This window comes from Typopeltis vanoorti, chromosome 2, assembly GCF_054136105.1.
Source record: "Typopeltis vanoorti isolate ZY-2024b chromosome 2, IOZ_Tvanoo_1.0, whole genome shotgun sequence".
In the NCBI taxonomy this organism is placed as follows: Eukaryota; Metazoa; Arthropoda; class Arachnida; order Uropygi; family Thelyphonidae; genus Typopeltis; species Typopeltis vanoorti.
The window spans coordinates 132493209-132516354 of NC_143550.1; the positions used below are offsets into that span (position 1 = coordinate 132493209).

Here is a 23146-nt window from a genome sequence, read left to right on the forward strand (position 1 = left end):
GTCTAACAGAAGATGTGCAATTGTTTGCCGAGGATGCGAAGATAGGTAGGACAAACACGGATGCTACTGATAACCAGCACTTATAAATTGATTTGAATACTTTGGAAATATAGGCAAACAAAAAGGCAAACAAAAATCGCTATCAGTTTATTGTTAGCAAGTGTACAGTTATGCACTTTGGAGTGATGAGATTTCCAGCGGCACATTATATTAGCGGGGTCATGCTACGAGGCTAGTGATCTTGGCATAATGGTGGGTAGGAATTTAAAGTTCAAATGTCACATAGCAGAAGTTACAAATACTACTCAGAGGGTAATTGCGATGTTGAAGTGAACTTTGACGTGTAAGGATAAGGAAGTCATTTTATAAGGCCTTGATAAAACCGCACTTGGATTATTGTACGCAGATTTGATCTGCCAACTTTCAAGGGGATAAAGAAACTGTGGAAAGTGTGCAATGAGGAGTTACAAAGTTTGTATCCGGATTATGGGATTTAGATTATGAAGTCAGATTGTGAATATATGAATATATTATAGACTCTGGTTAACTGAAGAAATAGAGGCGATATGACAGAAGTCTATAAACTTCTGAATGGATATTATAGGATATCGCCTGTTGAAATCTTTCGGTAGGCGGGGAGAGAACACAGGGGAATCCATGCAAGTTAAGTGTGTTCACAGCCAAGAAAGGGATTAGAGTTAGGTTTTCTCTCACAGAGTAGTGAGTGAGTGGAATAGTTTACCTTTAGGAGTGGTCAGTGCATCTAGCGTGAATGAATTTAAGGAAAGGTATGACAGAACAGCTGGTTTAGATAATTTATAGCCTCCCTCGATAAGTCCTTGACTGCCTGGTGGTCTCAGATAATAATAATAATAATAACAATAATACCTCGAGGTATTATTATTATGATTATTATTATTATTAATTTTCTCGGGAACCTACTATTTTCTTACTATTAATTTTCTCGGGAACCTAATAATTATCTCGGGAACCTACACCCTAGCTTATCTTGCTGTGTGAAATAAGGCAAGGTCCAGTCTATGGTCCATTTTTCTGAGATGAGGAAGTTTGAAATTACGTGGTCGAGTTCTCTGAGCGAAAAACTACACTTGTCGGCGTCACAAATCTGTTGACTCGAAAACCTGCTGAAAAAAGGCCTAGAAAAACTCTCTGTAATTGGCGACTGGAATCGACTACATCATACCCTTTCTTCGGCATTCCGCTACATAATCACTTAGTTCTTTTATTTATTGTTATAAATAGTCGATAATAAATTCCTCTTTATAATATTTTATTCATACACATTTTAAAAAATAGCAGCAGGTTGTAAGACAGCCCTTGGTAGAAAAATTACGATTTTGATTTTAAATTGGGCTGGAAGAGGTAGGGTAATTAGTGAACTCTTAGAGGAGTTGGTAACATATTTCCATTGTGGGAAGCATCATGTTTTCAAATGTCATAAGTTTTTCTCAATGGTAGTGCTTTTTCGTCATGCGTGTTTTGATTTTAACCAGTTTTTTTTTTTGTTTGTTTTGTTTTGTTTTGAAGTTATGAGATTCATCTTTCCTTCCCAGTAAACTTGATTCGCTAGATGCGGCTATATTTTTAACGTAAATAAAGCAGCATGTATGTTCTGAGAATACCCTCCATTCTCTGTGCCGAATGGATGGTATTTTTTGAGTGTAAGTTCATAAACCCTCCAGTACTACATGTTGAAATAAGCAAGTTCGGGATGAATAGATTATTATTTAATATACTATATTTAATAGTCTATTAAATATAGATTATTTAATAGACTATTAAATTATGAATAGATATAACGGGCTTTTCGTGACTCACCCGCGATGTTTTTATGTTGCTTTGTGAGTCCAGTGCTTATTAAAAACCTAAGGTGGCTTAAAAAGTACCATGTTTGATCTCTAGAAGAGGATTCTCGAATTTTCTTACCCTCAGTACTGATGTTATTTTTTTTACTGATACCCATCTTTTCTTCTTTCTGTTTGTATTTTCCTACGCTTCTCTGCATACATGGTGCAGAAGATATTATTATTATTATGTGACACCTCCAGGAAGTCCAAAGGCTCATCGAGAGAGAGTGTCAACAGCATCGAACGATTGAACCCTTCCAATCGTTCGATGCTGTTGGCTCAGTGTTTAACAAGAAGCTTTCATTACATCTGATTCCCACTTATATTGAAACCTCACCGAGTTTTAAACATAATATTATAAACATAAAATATACTTCGTTTGCAACGAAGTATATTTTAGCAGTATGGATCCTACATAAAATTCAATGAACCCATTGTGCCTGGAAGCCAAAACTATTGACATTTCACACACTCCTACACACATTTCAGTCTGCTCCTTGGGACCTGAAGTTCAGTATTGTTGTACTCTGTGTATTGTCCAAAATGAAAATTTTGTACCAGAATTATGATTTTTAAAAACAGCCCTAGGTTCAGCAGATACTCGTAGTCTGAGGTGGTGAACCAAACAACTGTGCTAGCATTACACCTGTTGTGTTCAGCATTCGTTTATGTTGTTACTCCTGACTTTCTGCAAGAACTATTTTTTTATGGAATTTTAAATATGTGTTTTAAAATGTGTATTAAATTTTAATTGTGCTGTATATAATGTAGGGAGATGCATTATGTGAAAACGAAGTAATTTGGAGGCCCCTACATAGCCTTTTAAGAAATCAAGAGAAATGACATGAGCATCTGACCTAATGTCCAAATCCTCACCTTCTCACTGTGCATCCCATTGATGACATTAGCCAAATAAACTGTATTGGCTCAAAATAAAAGAAAATGATAGAATAAAATGATGCAATGGCATGCTAAGTGGAGCATTGCCTGGTTAAAAATTAAGTCCACCTGTTTTCATCAAGGGAACCAAGTCTAACAGAGAAAACTCTGCTACTAGAATAACAAACTCAGCATTCACAGAATTAGATAGGTACAATCACTCTATGACCTATGAATGGCAAATGAAGCGAAACCGACAGAAACATTAAGAAGTACCACGTTGACATACTTGCTGTCATCAAAATGAAGACTAAAACACATGAGATTCTTCTAAAATTATAAATACACAATGTTATATTTAGGTAATGATCAAGAAAAGGAAGGAGTGGCTGTAGTTTTTAACGACAAACACAAAGATAATCTCCTTGGATGCAAGCAGTATCAAATAGATTGATATAGGCAAAATGCAGAATTTGACAACGAGACTCATTTGTGCCATTGGTCCCACAGAAGGTTCTACTAAGGGTTAGAGAAGGCATCTAACAAAAAAAAAAAAAAAGTTTACTCTTTGTGGAATTTGAAGAGCAGAGTAGAAAATAAATATCAGGGATGTAGAAATGTTTTGTGAAAATTTGCAGAAAAGCATTAAACCAATGATATTGGTTAGTACCTGCAGGATTTATGTTCAGAACTTGGACTCATTACTAACACCATGTTCCAATATAATGTGCACAAATTCACATGGAGAGAAGACAAAGGAATGAGAAAAGTCTCATTGTGTTAATGTTGATAGCAGTATCTTCATTCTGGTTTGGGACTGAAGAGTATACAGTAGACTTGGAAGAGGAAATTATTCCATTTAGTTTAGACCACTATAAAATTGAATATCATATTGAAAAGGAAAGTGGATCAGAATATTTTAAAAAGAATTAAAGTCAAGCTGCTTTTAGAGGCAAACTGTCAACTCAGATATGTGAATATTATTTAAGAAAAAAATGTTTTCTTCAGCATCTTCCACATTCAGTGGAAGATACTGAAGAAAACATTGAGTCAGCCATAGAAGCACATGGTAAATGTCTGCAAGGATAGAAAAATCAGAACTTAATGGCAGGCTCAGAAAGTTAAAGGCATTCATGGCAAAGAAAAAAGTATGTGGAAATTTCCTAGCAAAGTAAGTAGCATATGCTTGGAAGGAATGCTGAGAAAAGTAAAAAAACAAATCAGTGTGTAAAAGTAACTAAAAAAACCAAAGCCTAGTAAATATAATAATAATATTATTATTATTACGGGCAACTCCAAGGAATCCTTAGACTCATCGAGGGAGGCCCTAAACATCAAAAACTATTCAGCATTTGCACAGTATCTATCATACTTTGCTTTTAACTCATTCACAGTCATGGCACCCATAACAGACTGGTAGCTTACTCCACTCATTCACCACTCTCCAAGTAAAAAACCTAGTTCTAACACCCTTCCTAACTACACCCTTGCTCACTTTCCATGGATGGCCCCTAGTTCTCTCACCACTAGACCTGTTCTGAAAAATTTCCTCTGAATTAATCTTGTAAAAATCCCTCAGTAATTTGAATGTCTCAATCATATCACCCCTTTTCTGCTTATCAACCAATTTCTGTAACCCACAGATCTTCAACCTGTCCTTGTGGGGTTCATTCCATAGACCAACTATCATCTTGGTCTTTTGACATCATGTCTATTAACTGTTGCTCTACCAACTTTGCATCATCAGTAAATAAATGAACAGTTCCTCTCAGATCCTTGCCTATATCATTAATGAACAAATTAAATAGCAGTGGTCCTAGAACAGAACCCTGCAGCACACCACTAGTCACAGGTCTTCTTTTGGACTCTACTCCTGAATTAACTACTCTCTGACATCTCTCCATCAACCACCCTCCTATCCGTATCACCAACCCTATATCCATCCCTATGTGCTGCAGTTTACTGATTAGAATTCCATGAGGTATCCTGTCAAAGGCCTTATAGTAGCAAGTGTATTATGTTTAGGAGCATGACCCCAATTTTTAAAAACTCATTGGCTTTAACCCTGTAGTTAATGATTAAAGCATGAGAATAATAAACTGTGTGCTAAAAATAAATCCAGAAATAAAAATGGAAATGGCCATATTATATTTTAGTAAAATCATAGCTTAGAACTATGAATGAGGTAAGATATTTCATTCTACTATTGTCATTCACTAGCAATTTATAGTACAGATAGTGGATTGAATTGTATTGAAGTAACAGTCAAATAAAAATATTATTATTACATAGGGAACTCCACTGAGTCAGACTCATTGGGGGAGGCCCTTAACATTGCAAACACTATCCAACATTTGTGCAATATCTTTCATGCTTCACTTTAAAGTCATTCACATTCAAGGCACCCACAACAGATTTTGGCAAACTGTTCCCTTCATTCATCACTCTCCAAACAAAAAATCTAGTCTTCACACTGCTGCTAACTACACCATTGCTCAATATTCAAATGATGGCCCCTAGTTCTCCCACAACCAGATCTATATGGAAAAATTCGTTTGTTGAACTTGTAAAAGCCTTTCAGTTATTTTTATGCCTCAATCATATCTCCCTTTTCCATATGTCAACCAATTTCTGTAAACCACAGATCTTCAACCTATCCTCATAAGGTGCATTCCATGGACCCGCCACCAGCTTGGTCACTTGCTTGTGGATTCTCTTTACTTCCTCCTTGTCCCAAAGAAATCCAGTTGACCAGATCTGTACACAGTAGTCAAAATGTTGTCTTACCAAGGTCCTATAAAGAGGTATAATAACATAGTTAATGGTTATCTCTTCTCATCAGGGAGTTCTTCAGTAACTACATAATCCAATGAGCTGCTTTATTTTTTGCCACTTTTGCAATATGCTCTCTAAACTTCAACTCCATATCCACTAACATCCCCTTATCCCTGGCTTCAATTTCCTGGAATACTGTTCCATCAATATGATACACAGCTGGTGATCTTTTCACTCCATAACGCATATCCTTGCTCTTTGCCACATTAAATTGACATCTGTCCTCCTTTCCCATAATTTCAATCTATTTAAATCATCCTGTAAAATTTGAATATCATGTTTATTGACTATTGCTTTACCCAATTTTTCACCATAGGTAAACAACTGAATAGTTTCTCTTGGATCATTCATGTACAATTTAGATAGTAATGGCCTAAGAATAGAACTCTGTGCCACACCACCAGTCACAAGTCTTCTACTGGACTCCACTCCTGAATAAACTAGTGTCTTAAGTGGATAAGAAGATGGCTGATGGAAAGACACCAGATAGTAGTTTATTTAGGAGTGGAGTCCAGTAGAAGATTTGTAGCTGGTGGTGTGCCACAGAGCCATCTTCTTATCCGCTTCACCAGCTTTATACCCATCCCCATATACTCCAGTTTATTGATTAGAATTCCATGCAGTATCTTGTCAAAGCCTTGCAAAGTCCAGCAGTATCACTGTAAACCCATTATCTTTATCCAACTCAACTGTCATTGTATTCTAAAAGGTGAGCAAGTTACTGAGGAACTTACCCTTCACGAAACCATGTTGCCTTCCATATAGTATCCCATTCCAGTATTTTCCTTTTAACAAACTTCTTCAATACCTTAATGACAACTCCTGAAATGCTGATTAGTCAGTAATTTGCTATCTGAGTCTTGGAGCCTCCTTTATGAAATGGAACTATTTTCCCCCTCTTCACCTCCCCTTGGGGATTAACCCAGAGCTGAGACTCGAATTAAACAATGTGGTCAAAGACACTGCCAATTCCCTAGCACCTCATAAAACTCGAGCTGGTCTACCATCGAATCCCACAGCTGTATTCACATCAAGGTTCTGTAAAGTCTTTGCCTCTCCTGTTTCTACAATATCTCCACCTGGATGACATACTCTTGCAAAGTGTTTACTTAGTAATTCAACTATTTCATCTGATTCAGTTACCTCTCTACCGTCAATATGTTTGAAGTTTTTTCCCACTTGGTTAGACTATAATAAATTTAGTTTAATCCTTTATCCAAGTGTAAGCAAAGTTTGAGCCTGAAATATCTTCAGGACTGAGGCAACTCATGGTAAAGGTGGACCAAGCTCTCATCACTCCTTGCCTTAGTATCTCCCATAATGCAAAGCACATCTCCTTGTGGACATGTATAATGCTATGCATTAAGGGAAGGGCCTGGTTTTGACCTTTATTGAGGTCTTGTCAGTGGGAGCCAGACCCAGAGGTGGTGAGAGACACCTTTCGGCAACTCGTATAAGAAAATATGACTTTTCCGTTGCTTCCATGTTAGTATCACCACCTCTGCATCTGGCTCCCACTGACGAGACCTCAATAAAGGTCAAAACCGGCCTGGGTAGTGGCCCTTCCCCTAATGCATAGCATTATACATGTCTGCAAGGGGATGTGCTTTGCATTATGGGAGATACTAAGACAAGTAGTGATGAGAGCTTGGTCCGCCTTTACCACGAGTTGCCTCAGTCCTGAAGATACTTCAGGCACAAACTTTATTTGCTTACACTTGGATAAAGGATTAAACTAAATTTATTATAGTCTAACCAAGTGGGGGGGGGGGAAACTTCCAACATCTTTCTCTAAATCCAGAGTAATGTAATATTAAGGTGAGACACCTTTCAGCAACTTGTAGGTAAAGATGACCTCTCTGTGGCTTCCACCTTAGTATCACCACCTCTGGCTCCAGCTCCCACTGACGAGACCTCAATGAAGGTCGAAACTGGTTGGAAGCTTGGGTGATGAATGGCAATGCTGTAACCCATGAAGTTTTAACTGAGGCTCGGCTTGTGCTGTCACCCAGGTCCTGGGTGGGAGGGGTAATGAATGGCAATGCTGTAGCCCATGAAGTTTTAACTGAGGCTCGGCTTGTGCTGTCACCCAGGTCCTGGGTGTGTGTGGGGTTAATGAATGGCAATGCTGTAGTCCATGAAGATAACTGAGGCGCAGCTGTTGCTGTTACCCCTCAGATGAGATATGAGCAAATGAGTGGCTCTGCTCGGTGGTGGGGTGAGCCTGCCACGGTGTAGAGCCAACTGGTTCTGAGAGTTCTTCACAGTGGCAGGGTAAGCCTGTTACCGAGGGGGGGGGGAACAACGCTGAGTTTTTGGAGTTTGACCTGTACTTGAACATTCAATAAAGGTTGAAACCGGTCTGGGTAGTGGGCCTTCCCCTAATGCATAGCATTATACATGTCTGCAAGGAGATGTGCTTTGCATTATGGGAGATACTAAGACAAGTAGTGATGAGAGCTTGGTCCACTTTTACCACAAGTTGCCTCAGTTGTGAAGATACTTCAGGTGCAAACTTTGTTTGCTTACACTTGGATAAAGGATTAAAATAAATTTATTATTATCTACCGTCAATATTTGGTATGTTTATTAAACATACCTTGGGATTACCCTTTGGCCTGTACTGCTAATTGGTGGCGATGTTGTCATCTAGTTATAGATATTTACAGTTACTAGATCTGGCACTATCAAACCCCTAGTACATTTCATCACATGCTGTCTCAAGTAATTATTCCTTGGTAACTTGGTAGCATAAATTCCATTTCCTTTCTGCCATTTGCCCTTTCCTCTTCTCAATCTATGAAGTCCCCATAATAGTTACCTACCCTCCACTCATTGAGTTTATTTGCTGATGCATACTATCCACATCATCCTTCACATTTCTTGGTCTATAGCAGCAATCAACTATTTTTTTGTCCTGCTGGCCTCTATCTCACACCAGATAGCTTCAAATGTGCTATTTTCACTGGCCCACAAGTGAATTCCAACTCTCTTTTGTTGCATTTTATTGGATATCATCAACAGTACCTGGTCTCTCCCCTCCCCCATTCTTTTTTGTCTATCCTGCCTAAACATACTATTACCTTCACATTCTATCCCACTAACTATATCATCTTTTGTGACAAACTCACCCCCCCCCCATTCCAAATGCCCCTGGCATTAGTGTGCATAAATTGCAATGCCCACAACTGTCCTAATACTTTATACTAATTATCCCATTCTGGTTTTTTACCAGCAGTACTAACTTAGGCATTCTTTTCACATTCTTATACTCAGCTGCTCCACTGGTATCTGTGTAATTTCTTACCCCCCATCCCCCCCCCCCCCCCAAGCTCTGCTTTTCTTGATTTTGCACATCCAATCTTAATCATTCAACAACACTATTAAACAACTAGCAAAAAATTATACATCAGCAAACTTCACACCAATCCTCTTGCATAACCTATGCATTGACTCGTTTGCTATCATGAACCTCCTTGACTCAATTCTGTTATACCATGACAGAGTGAAGATGATATAAAATTTAAAAACAAACATGAATAGCAGTCTAAGAGAATAATAAAGTGTTGATTAAAACCAGGAATAAAAAACTTTATTTTTTCCTTTAAACTATCATCTGTGTTCCTTTTTAAATTTTATATTATGTTTATTTTTTTATTTGCCTATTACTTCAACACAATTCAGTCTGGCTATCTATAAATTAAAGATACGAAGAAATTATATTCTCGGTTTAATCCTTTATCCAAGTGTAAGCTAACAAAGTTTGTGCCTGAAATATTTTCAGGACTGGGGCAACTCGTATATAGAAGCTAATGACTTCACATCACTTGCCTTAGTATTCCATAATGCAAAGCACATATCCTTTCAGACATATATAATGCTATTCATTATGGGAAGTTCACTACCCAGATCGGTTTCGACCTGTATTGGGTTCTCATCAGTGGGAGCCAGACCCAGAGGTGATACTAAGGTTGAAGTAATGCAGAAGTCATATTTTCATAGACAAGTAGCCACAAGGTGTCATACCTTATTATTAGAGATAGTTGTTGGAAGTGTTTCCACGTGGTTATACTATAAATTAAAGATACCAAGAAATTATATTCCTGGTTTAATCTTTTATGCAAGTGTAAGCAACTTCATTACTGCATTACTTCAACCTTAGTATCACCTCCGGGTCTGGCTCCCACTGATGAGACCTCAATAAAGGTCGAGGGGTGACCCATCCTATAAGCATTATACATGTCCATAAGGATATGTGATTTGCATTATGATGTGAAGTCATTAGCTTCTATATACAAGTTACCCCAGTCCTGAAAATACTTAAGGCACAAACTTTGTTTACTTACATTTGGATAAAGGATTAAACCGAGAATGTAATTTCTTGGTATCTTTAATTTATAGTATAACCAAGTGGAAAGACTTCCAACATTCTGGCTATCTGTACTATAAATTGTTAGTGAATGATAATAAAAGAATGAAGAATGAAATATCTTACCTCAGTCATAGTTTCAAGGTATGATTTTACTAAAATATAATATGACCATTTCTATTTTTATTTCTGCATTCATTTTTAGCACTCAAATTATTATTCTCATGCTTTAACCTTTAGCTACAAGGGTTAATGTTACCTTGTGGACAATGAATTTTTAAAAGCGGATGCCCATAAATATAATAAACTTACTACTATATTTACTAATAATAAACAAGGATAAATTCATGAATAATGATTTTAGGAGTAATATATAGTTATAAGCAGACTTGGGAAAGAATATAAAACATAAATATCAGAAGGTGAAATTTTTTTCTGAAGTAGTGAAAAAACTTAGAGACGGAGGAAAAGAAACTCTGAAAGGAATCAGAAATGATAACAGTGATGTGAAAACTGAAGATAAAGACATTCTAGATGTTTGGAGTAATTATTATTATTGTTATAATACGGGCACTTCCATGGAGTCCAAAGACCCATCGTGGGAGACCCAAACTATCCACACAATATATCATACTTTTCCTTGAACCCATTACCAGACAAAGCACTCACAACTGACACTGGCAACCCATTCCATTCATTCACCACTCTCCAAGTGAAAAATCTAGTCCTCACACCCCCACTAACTCTGACTTTATTCAACTTCCAGGGATGACCTCTTGTTCTGCACCCTCTATCCAAAAGTTCTGAAGCATTCTGTCATATCTCCTCTGTTTCACCTATCAACCAACTTCTACAATCCACATACACCCTCAGTCTGTCCTCATAGGGAACATTACACTGATCACTCTCCATCTTGATCACTCACCTCTGAATCTTCTACACCACTATCTCATCCCCAAGAAATCCATGAGACCAGATGAGGACATATCAAGGTCTTATGGAGAGGAATAACTACTTTCTGATCTCTACTTGAGCTCATATGATTACTTGGCTATTGAAGAACACACTAACCAAGTAATCATATGAACTGTCTTAGCAACTTTAGGAATAGGCCTTCAAAACTTCAACTCTTTATCTATTACTATCTCTAAATCTCTAGCTTCATCTATTTCTCCATCAATATGGTACACAAGCTGTGTGCCACATTGATTGAGTACAGTTCAATTGCTAATACACAGCTTGTAATCAATTTATCTCCAAATGCATAACTTTACATTTCTCCACATTGCATTTTAACTTTATGCAGATGATTTTTATCCTGTTAAATAAATCCACTGCAAATCTGTAGGATTCCTTAACTAAATTCAATAACTACTGTAACAAATATAGTATGAAAATCTGCAATAAAAAACACAGACTATGAAAAGATGCATTAACATTGATATCATGAGGTGCATCCTGAATGGGAGAAAACTAGAACAAGTAAAACATTTTGGCTATTTGGACACAATTCTTGACAATGGTAAATAGTTACTAGATTAGGATATAGTTACTACTAATAAGAGAAATGACTCAAAACACTAAAGTATTGTATAGAAGGCAGTGTTCAAACCAGTTTTATCTTAAGGATCTGAGAACTGGATTAGAAATAAAACAGTTGATCAAAGACTGGGAAAGATATAAGAATTCTGAGAAAAATTAGGGAGTGAATGACAATCATTGGCAGAATCATATTAAAAATGAAGATATTAGGATAATGTTATTGACATTGTCGTTGTTCAGGAATGTGTGAGCAGAACTAATCTCAAGTGGTATGGTCACTTAAACAGAATGGAATGGGAAAAGGTTAGAAAAACAGGCATTTCAGGTTCGGATGGTAGGAAAAAGACCCAGAGGATGACCAGTTTCTAAGTTGATTGATGGAGGAAGAAGTGAGTTCCTTAGAATACTGAAATATAAGATCTGACAATATTCTTAATCTCAGATAATACTAATTTGGAGGAAAATTGCCAGCAGGAGGTTGCATTGCGAATATCAGATCTCCTCTTGGTAACTCATACAACCTCATATAAATGTTGTTCATGGAATAACCTTCATCTAATAGTTCTCAGTCTTGTGTCCTTTAGCCTTACATGCCAAATGGAATATCCTCTGACTTCTGCTCCTCCTCTCCTGGGTTTGACTACTGCTTCTGTTCCCTGATCCAAAAATCTGTTCAGATCAAATAATAGAAATGATTCTCACTGGAATAAAGACCCTCATCCCTTGTTCTACCCAAAATTCTAGATCATTATCCAAGATGTGTATTAAGGCAAGGAAATGAAAATTCATCGTGACCTGACCTGAGAGGCTCTAGAGCAAAACTGTACATCACACCCAGGCTACATTGGAGCTTGTAACAATTGGGACGAAAAAAAAATCAACAAATCCAAATCAGATTTTGAAATGGTCAAATGCTATCACCACCTGTCCAGATAGTAGTTGAGCCTTCTGGTCTTTTGCCAAGCCCATTAGGTGCGACTTTTGCTTATTCATGTTTCCACTGCTCTCACATCCAGATGGTATTATAGCACTGTCATTCAAAGAGAAGGCTAATCTGTTATCATCATTCTTTTCTTTCAGTTCCTCATTGGCGAGCAAGGCAAAGTTCCCCATACACACACTTTAATGGAACTACTCACCCCATATCATCCCTAGTCTTCTATCAGGAAGAAATCAGTAAAATCCTGTATAACTTGGACATGAGAAATGGAATGGAATGGAATCTTATTTTGCCTCTTCAGTCAAACAAACCAATCTTCAGCTGTTTCCAAAAAAAAATAAACTAAAAATTAAAAGGTATGGAAGTTAGCCAAAAAATTACCACCCAATTGCTCTCACTTCATTTTTCTCTCAAATTTCACCACATGGAGACAAAACAACTAATTAATGACATGCAGCAAGGTCAGATTTCACCACTCTCAATCCACAACTGATCTAGCCTACATTATCTTCCTTTGTACTGAAGGTATAGAAAGGTTTAGAAACACTCATATGGTTGCTTTAGATATTTCTAAGGCATTTGTTTTCTGGCATAGAGGCCTGTTCAACAAACTACCAGATGCAGCTTCTAACTAGGTTGCTAATTATATGTCATAATAGATAGTTTCATAACTTCATATTTCCCATTGTTGCAGGAGTAATCTGGGGGAGGGGGGCTGTGTATGTTATTATTATTATTATTCAGGCCTCCAAGGAGTCAAAAGACTCATCGAGGGAGGTCCTTCCTAAGACAAAGTCTGTCAAGACTCATCGAGGGGAGGTCCCCCCCCCCTGAGAAACACAAAGTCTATCATACCACTCTTTAAACTCACTGACCGTTCTCGCTCCCACCACTCCATCAGGCAATGCATTCCATGGCTCAACCACCCTCCACACAAAGAAACCACTCCTCACCCTCTTGCTCACAGTTTCCTTTCGTAACCCCCAGGGATGGCCTCCTGTCATCACTCCCTCCCGCTGTTCAACCAAGCGAAAGAACTCCCCAGTGTCAACCCTGCAATCACCTCTCAACAGTCCAAAAGTCTCAATCACACCACCTCTCCCTCTTCCATCCACCAAACTCTGCAGTCCACACCCTCCCAGCCGATCCCCATAACCATCCTTGCACAGTCCCGAAACCATCTTTGTCATCCGTCTTTGTATCTTTTCCACAGTTAATTTATCCCCTTCAAATCCTGGGGACCAAATCCGAGAACAATAGTCCAAGTGTGGTCTGATCAGAGACTTATACAACGGAATGATAACCCTCCTATCTCTGCAGGTCATTGTCCCCATAATAGCAGCAATCCTCTGTGTTACCCTCACCACCCCTGCAATATGTCCCCTAAACTTCAGGTTTCTATCAATCCTCCAGTCCTATCAATCCAACCTACTTCCTCCAGTATGTTCAACCACTCTCTTCCTATACATGTTCCACTCATGTTCAACCACTCTCTTCCTATACATAAATGATCTGCTGTCACTGACTTTATATCCTATGCTATCCTTAGTGTCACTAATGATGTAGGACTCCAATTCCTCTTTCTTTCTCATTTCACAAATCCTGTAATGTCCAATTATTAAAAACTTCAAATATTCCCTAACCAGTGCACTAATTTATTCTGATCCATTTGCTGTACTTCAGCAGGCTGAGGACAACCTTGTAAACTTCAGTACCCCCAGAATTTCTTGCAATAAAGATTTCATCACTTCTCCCTAACTTTTTATAATATCCAAATAATCAAACATGATTAGATATCTTGGGTTAGCCTCTACCTTCTGTCTTTTTTTGGCATAAACACACATCTCAGTAATAGTCTCTGCAGCTGCCAAAAAATCCTCAGTATACTGAGCTTTTTTTCTGCTCAAGTAGTTACTTTTCACCTGTGCTACTGCTAACGCTGTATCAATTCCAAATCATCCCAGTCATGGAATATTACTCACGTTTGGTGTTTCACCCAAATCCTCTCTAAGATTGCATGATTCCATTTGGAGGAGGAGAACAGTTTCGTTAATTGATGATCACTCTTATGAATACCCCCCCTTTTTTTTTCTGCCTTGCATCTTCTCTAGGAACTTTCATGGGCAATGCTCTGCTGAATTGGACACCATAATTCCTCCATTTTCTTCTAAACCATAAAACTATGAGCAGCTGCTGGTCAACACATTTACAGTCCAGCTCCAAACTTGCCAAACCAACTTCCTTCTTCTTTCATTCTATCTACCAGTGTTCTTTGAACAGTCTACCCTACTCTGTTTCTACAAAAGACACTTCAACAGCTTCTTTCTTGTAGGTGTAGGTTTCTGTGGTTTAGCAGTTCATAAGAAAGATTCCGGTAATTGGACTACATGTTTATTAAGATAAATAACAATAAAAAACAAACAAACCCGACAAGTTTCGTAAGTCATTTGACTTACATCTTCAGGGATCAAAGGTAACTAAAAGTTTAAACAAGAAATGAGGACCAAAGCAAGATTTCAAGAATGCAGTCAGCTTCCATACATCAAGAATGTTACAGACAAAATGGCCAAATTACTAAGCAAACATAACATCAAAGTTGCTTTTCTACTGCTGGAAAAAATTTCAAGATTTCTACGTCCCCCAAAACCTCCACATCACCCTTTAAAAAAAACTAGGTGTTTATAAAATGCATTGTTCCTGTGGCATCTAGCAGATGCCAGAAGGGAGAACCATGGGAAATTCACATGGACGAACACCATAAAGATGTGCAAAAAAGAAGAGAACACAAATCAGGCCTAGCATACCAAACAACTTCCACCAGTCATAATGTACTCTGGCAAAAAATAAACATGTCTTACATTAAAAAAAATGGTTACATAAGGAAATTTAAAGAAGCTGCAAACATGCTTAGAATTCCAATGCAATGCAACAAAAACCAGGGCCTAATTCTACACCAAGTTTGGTCAGCATTGATAAAAAATATACCCAAGTCAGACCTTGGACAATGTGAACATGACAGCATCCAGCATTGTTTCAAACTTAGCATTGCACTAAATCTGCATTCGGATATTTAATTTAATAAACAGATGGCCACAGCCGAATAGAATGAACTATTTTGAGTAATTTCTCATTTCTTGTGTTTAAACTTTTAGTTACCTTTGGCTCCTGAAGATGTAAGTCAAACAACTTATGAAACTTGTCGGGTTTGTTTGTTTTTTATTGTTATTTATCTTAATAAACATGTTGGCCAATTACCGGAATCTTTCTTATGAGCTTCTTCCTTACTTATTAGCTCATAATATAGTAGTTCTATAGGTCTTGTGATATTTCATGGTGAGATATAAAAAAATTGAAAAGTGGTATTACACTTGGCATCAAAATCAGAGATATTCAACTATTATTTTATCCATATGATGTTATACTCTTAAATAAATCCAGTACAAGTCTTTGGCCTCTTTAACTAAATTTAATAACTGATAGTATGCTCCAACAAGTCAACAAGAAGCTATTAAAACTGGCTGGAACATGGACATAGAAACTATCTGCATTCTTATGAAAGAATTAATAGAAAAGTGATGAAACATTTCAGATGTTTAGGCACAAGTTTTTAGTGAAGAAAGTAAATGAAATATGGAAATAGGTGCCAGATTAAACAGAGGTAGTATAGTGAAGAATCAACTGAAAATTAGAGTGAAATCAGCCAAAACAGTAATTTAGAAGTGTATAAGACAGTGTCCAAACCAATTTTAACTTATAGATATAATAGTTTTATTAAAAATAAAACAGCTAATCAAGTACTAGAAAACACAGATATGCGAGTTCTAAGAAACATCAGTGGAGTGAATAGATAGTATCAGTGGAATCATATTAAAAATGGTATTAGAATTGAAGGGAACTTGACATCATTAGCATTGTATGAGCAGAGTGCATATAAGATGGCATAGTCACTAATGGGACAGGAAAAACTAACAAAGCAGGTTCTTCATGCCAGGAGGTAGGAAAAGATCTAGAGGATGACTAAGATCTAAGTGGAGTGATGTAGTTAGAAGTTGCCTTTGAAAGATAAATGCAAGATCCAACAATGCTGAAGTGATAACTAATAGATCAAAGATAACTAGTTTCCAATCAATAGTGTAAACTTATTCATGTAGTTCTCTTATAGTATCTTGTACATTCCTTGATGATACATATCAAGAATTTCATGATATGTGTCTTTTTTTTGTTTTTTTTTTCTCCAACAGTTTTGCTCTAATAAGTATATATATATATATTTTTTTTTTTCAATTGGAATATATCAGAAACTTTATTTTTCTTTTATTTATAAATATTTATTAAATTTTTTTTTTTTATATATGTAGAAAATGGTAGTTCGTGTTCGATTTGCACCAAGTCCAACTGGTTTTCTTCACTTAGGTGGATTACGTACAGCTTTATTAAACTATCTTTTTGCTAAAAAACATGGAGGATCATTTATTTTGAGAATTGAAGATACAGATCAGGTATTCATATTTTTATTAAACAATACAGCTGTTTTATATACTATAGTATAATAATGATTAAAATAAAAAGTAATCTAAATATTTGAGTGATCCCTTTATAGCTTCAGTGTTATTGATGCAATGGAGAGGAGGGAATGAACAAAGGAAACGATTGCGGAACCATGATATTATAGCAGAAAGATGAGTCTTGAAGTTACTTTTAAAAAAGTATTTGGTTTATATAGTTCGCCCACCGATTAGAGGTCCCTCGACATTTCTGCGCATCTCAGAAAAAGGAGAACCCATTTAGATAATAGGGTAATCAGTCCGTATTGTGGGATGAGTTGTTTATTATTACCGGTCGGAAAATTAACTTCTCTTTTATGATTATTGTAGTTAACTATGTTGCTTGTATAACAGTTGGAAAATTTCACCTATAAAGCACGTAATTTCACGTGTTGGCGACCAATTCGGACGTCCTTCATTTCTTTCTCCCCTTCAGCATGAATCGACTATTCTTGGAAAGACGCGAAGCAGGGACCTACAAACGGTGGGCGAACTATAGTAAGATGGTTGAGGATTTTAGCTCCCCATGTTACAGAATGTAGGATATATTTACAGACTTTCATTGGTGAAATTCATGATAAAGAGAAAGAGAGTTGAGATCAGTAATCTTGAATGAATTAATTGCTAAAATATGTAGAAAAGAGCGATATTTGAAAATTGTAGCTCTATGGGATAAATTTAATGAAAAGAGAAAGAGTTTGCTAGAGACAATATGTATTTGAGTCCAAAATGATTATGTAAATTTAGAAAGATTGTTAATGAAGGGGAGAGAATGTGCCATAGAGTATGTGATGATGGATGAGATTATGAATTATCTGGATAGATGTGGAATGAGATAAGGCTACAGGATTAGATGCAAGTGTTTTTCTGGAAAGATAAGGAGGGAATGTGGGAGAAAATTATAATACTTGCTTACAAATGCCAGAAGTGTTACAAATAAAGAAGAGGAGTCAGTATCATTAACCAAATGTTGGGTAATAACTTCTGAGTGGGCAAGTAAGTGGAGTTATCAGTTTAATGTTGCAAAGTGTAAGATATTGAAATTTAATAGGCAAAGATGGAATGCAGATTATGCAATCAATTGGGAAATTTTGAAAGAGTTGGAAAAGATCTGGAAGTAGTTTTGGACAAAGTCTTGAAGGTTTAGGGATCACATAGAAGCAAAGAGGTTATGACTTCCTTCCCTTATATAATCCCCTGATCAGGCTGCATATAAACTACTATGTGCATATCTGGTCACCCAGTTTTCATTGGGATGAGGATATCTTAGAGTCCAAAGAAGATTCAGATGGATATGACTCTGGTTATGTGGATAACAGGGTGGCTGCTGGACAGATATAAAAAATGGTATATGGAGGGGCATACTCAAGGCAAAAACAGGTGACTAGTGGTGTGCTGCAGGGTTCAGTGCTGGGGACTACTACTGTTTAATCTGTACATAAATGATATAGGAAATAACCTGCAAGGAAATATTCAGTTATTTGCTGATGATGCAAAATTAGGCCGAGTAATAATCAAGGTGATATGAAGAGTTTGCAGGACAATTTAAATAGGCTGTCAGTATGGGCAGAAGATAATGGTTGTCAGTTTAATGTGGAAAAGTGCCAAGTTATGCATTTTGGAATGCAAAGATTATAAGCTGTATACTATATTGAGGTAACTGTACTCCAGGAAAAAGATGAAGCTAGATATTTAGGGATGGTGGTAGACAGAGTTAAAGTTTAGAGGATATATTGCTAAGGTGGCCATTAAGATTACTTGGCTATTGAAGAATAGCCAAGTAATTATTAGACACAAATAGAGATATGGAAGTTGTTATTCCTCTTTTTATAAGACCTTGATACACCCACATCTGGATTACTGTGCTCAAATCTAGTCTCCTGGGTATCTTGGAGATGAGAAAGCATGGAGAAGATTCAGAGGTGAGCAACCAAGAGGCTGAGTGGTCTGAGAATGTTCCCTATGAGGATATGTGGATTTCATGAATATGACTCTGATCATATTCATGCAATGAGGAATTGCATGCAACTCCCACTGTAGGTGGGAATCACAGTTGATAGGAGGAAAAGAGGGGGTATGATAGAAACATTTAAGTTTTTTAAAGGGTTTTATAAGATTGATGCAGGGGAAATGTTTCAGCACTCAGCTAGAGGGACCAGAACAAAGGCCATTCCTTGGAAGTTGAATAAAGGTGTGGTAAGCAAATTTTTGCTTGGAGAGTTGTGGAATGACTTGCCAGAGTCAGTTGTGAGTGCTTTGTCTGTTAATGGGTTCAAGGAGAGGTATGATAGATTGTGTGCATAGCATAGGTCTCTGACAATGAATCTTTGGACTACACGGAGTGTCCATATAATAATAATAATAATAATAATAATAATAATAGAGATTCACTAAGTTGGTGTCTGGTTTCTGGAATGTGACATATGAAAACAAATTGAGGAAATACAATATGCAGAGCATTGTTGAATAGGAGGAGAAGGGATATGATTGAAAAATTTAAGTTGGTGATGGATTGTCACCAGATCGATGTGGAAGGGATTTTTAATAGAGAGAGACAAAGGGAGTACAGAATGTCACCCCCCCCCTGGAAGCTATACAGAAAAAAGCAGCAATATGATTGCTTTATGTTAGCCTAGTGCAATCGATTTAATTGCTTTGCAGTAGTCTAGCCTACGCTAATGAATGAATTGTTATAAAATTTTTATTTCTTATGCTAATTAATTAACTAATTAATAACAGTTAATTCTGCAGTTATGATTTAATACTACATCTTTACATTTGTTTATGTTTCTCTTGACTGCAGATGGCACCATATATAGTCTGTAAGTGTGTGTGTGTGCGCGCACGCGCGTGTAAGTTTCGATAAATTTTAACTTTTTATAATAGATTTCTGTATACGTTATAGTAGTAAATGATAAAATAGAATAGTATCCACATATATTTTATGCATTCACAACATACCTAACTTTTTATTAATTTTTTTCAATATTTCTAGGCAATGTGGCTCATCTACAAGTTTTTTCAAATTGTTGCAAAACTCCAAAAAATTTTCCAATATATTTATTTTAAAAAATCCACATATAAGTGGACCAGCACAGCTCAAACCTGTCAAATAGCTCAAAAGGGTCAACTGTGTGTGTGTATGTGTGTGTGTGTGTGTATTATTATGGGCAACTCCAGGGAGTCATTAGACTCATCGAGGGAGGCCCCAAATCATATTCATCACAACTATTCAACAGTCATACAGTATCTATCATACCTCGCCTTAAACTCATTCACTGTCACAGCATCCACCACGGACTCTGGCAGCCCATTCCACTCATTCACCACTCTAAAAGTAAAGAACCCAGCTCTAACACCTTTACTAACCACACTTTTGCTCAGTTTCCATGGATGTCCCCTAGTCCTCCCACAAACCAGCCCTGTTCTCAAAAATATCTTCTGAATTAATTTTATAGAAACCCTTCATTAATTTGAATGTCTCAATCATATCTTCCCTCCTTCTCCTATCAACCAATTTTTGCAACCTACAAATCCTCAACCTGTTCTCATAAGGTTCATTCCATAGACCTGCTATCATCTTGGTCACTCACCTCTGGATCCTCTCAACCTCTTCCCCATCAAGAAGAAACCTAGGTGACCATATCTGGGCACAGTAGTCGAGATGGGGTCTTATCAAGGCTCGACAGAGGAACAATAACCTGCTTGTCAACGTATTCTTCAGCAACCAAGTGATTTGATGAGCTGATTTGGTCACTTTTGCAATGTGTCCCCTAAACTTCAACTCCTTATCCACCAACACTCCTAAATCTCGTGCCTCATCAATTTCCTGGAGTAGAGTTCCACCAATGTAGTAAACTGCTGCTAATCTTTTCACCCCAAAATGTATAACTTTACATTTTGCCACATTAAATTGACATTCATTCTCCTTAGCCCAGACCTCCAATCTATCCAAATTATCTTGCAAAATTTTGACATCATCTGCATTCACTATTACCCTACCCAACTTTGCATCATCCGTAAACAAATGAACTGTTCCTCTCAGATCCTTTCCTATATCATTAATGAACAAATTAAACAGCAGTGGTCCAAGAACAGATCCTTGTGGCACACCACTAGTCACAGACCGTCTTGTGGACTCTATTCCTGAATAAACCACTCTCTGTACACACACACACACACACACACACACACACACACACACACACACTTGGGTCTCTTTTTATGCAGATTTGAAGTTATGCAGTATAGTAAGCCCATAGATACGAGACCTTTTGACACTTCTGCACATGTCAACAGAAGGAGAATCCATTCCAATAATAGGGTAATCTAGCGTTTCCCAAACTTTTTCAAGGACAGAACACTTCACAAATCCTGAAATTTTTATGGAACACCTTGGTTATTTTGTAATGTACAAATTAATAATTAATTGTTAATTTAGCTGATTTTTATTATTAATTAATAATTAATTAAACATAAACATCGTTAAATTAATTTGTGCAGATTTTCATTGACATATCCCATTCTGATCACCAAAAATTTATAATATTATAAGTACTTACGAGTGAATGCAGACTTTTTCTCCTCTGTGCTGATAGTTTTCCCTTCCTTTTATACATCCTTGAGATTGCTTTGTAGGCTGGAGGTGGATGAATCACTATCTGTTGCTTCACAAACGCCTTCAATAAGAGATTTCTTAACACCAAAATTAAACAAAGTCCCTTGTCTCTATTCATATTAAAATTTAAATCTGTAGGCCTATTACTTTTAAAAAATCACAGCACTATGGTTTCCGAAACAAGCGCTTTCACCCTACAATATGAATTTGTGAAGAAAGTATTCAGTATTACTAGATCTTAGAACCAGATATAGACTACCTTGATCTTCAATTTCAGTGGAAAAATTTTCTTTATACTTCTTTGCTGATTGGTCACTAACATTTGCAATACAGATGTTAATTCGTTCAGTTTTGAGAACAGAGGATATGCCGTATATTGTTGTAATTGGCTTGCAGGCAATTTTTATGACCAGTCATAAACAGCTGTATTCCCTTTCCCGAATGTTGAAAGGTTTCAATGTGTGAATTAACTATAATTCATGAATATTTCCACGTTTAAAAATACACGGCTTGGTCATCACTAACATTTGCTACACAGATGTTATTTAGACCTTCTGGGTCTGACTTTTTCGACATATTCATGAATGTTATTCTCCTCAGAATATTTCCACTATAACATATTTATTCATGAAAAATGCTTAGAATACTAAAATGACAAATTCCAGGAGACTTCTCACAGAACACAGTTTGGGAAACCCTGGGGTAATCAATCCATATTGTGGGATGAGTTGTTTATTATTACACGGAGAAAAATTAACTTCTCTTTTATGATCATTGTAGTTTTTAAAGTGGTAACTATTTTGCTTGTATAATAGTTAGAAAATTTTATCTATAAAGCATGTGATTTTGCGTGTTGTTGACCAATTCGTTCATCGGCGTTGTACATGATGAACAGTGTGTTGCAGCACATTCTGGCGTATGTGATAATGTGTAAGCAGTCAGTGTTCGTGAAGTTTAATTTTGCATGTGAGTATGTGTTTGTCTTTTTATTATCAAAAGTATAAATTTTGCTAATTGTTATTTTAAAGATTTAACTTGGCCCATTGTAGAAAAAAAAGCTCCAAAGAAAAGCAATTTCTTTGGAAATGAAAATTGCAATTTTAGATCGCTTAGCAAAAGGAGAGGGATCTACGGCAATTGGTAAACATTTTAATTTAGGCGAATCTACTATACGAGCAATTAAAAAGAATGAAGTCGCAATAAGAAAATCTGTCATTTCTGGCACAAAACTAAGTGCTAAATTATCATCATATTCGAGATGCTTTATTAGAAAACACGGAACGAGCGCTTGTAAATTGGATTGCAGAATTAACTCACAGAAGAATTCCTATAAGTGGTTATTTAATTAAACAAAAAGCTCTTCGGTTTTATGAACAGATGAAGCAATTGGAGCATCTACTTCCGCTTCCCAGGCTGATAAAGAATTTTCAGCTAGCAAAGGATGGTTAACCGGATTTTTAAAAAGGAATGCACTTCATAACGTGAAGATTACAGAAGAGGTTGCAGCAGAAGAAAAATTATTGAAGATGGTGGATATTGTCCCAATCAAGT

General features: G+C 36.7%; 1 protein-coding gene across 4 annotated transcripts in view; it reads left to right on the forward strand.

Moving 5' to 3' along the window:
* The first annotated feature begins 1484 nt into the window (after positions 1-1484).
* GluRS-m (putative glutamate--tRNA ligase, mitochondrial) overlaps positions 1485-23146 on the forward strand; it is a 189083-nt gene continuing 167421 nt past the window's right edge. For all 4 annotated transcript variants that reach the window (XM_090408318.1, XM_090408334.1, XM_090408327.1 and 1 more), the window contains exons 1-2: positions 1485-1682; positions 16792-16932. In XM_090408318.1, the coding sequence (XP_090264444.1) occupies positions 16795-16932 (138 nt within the window). In that variant the 5' untranslated portion in view covers positions 1485-1682; positions 16792-16794. The remainder of the gene's footprint in view (positions 1683-16791; positions 16933-23146) is intronic.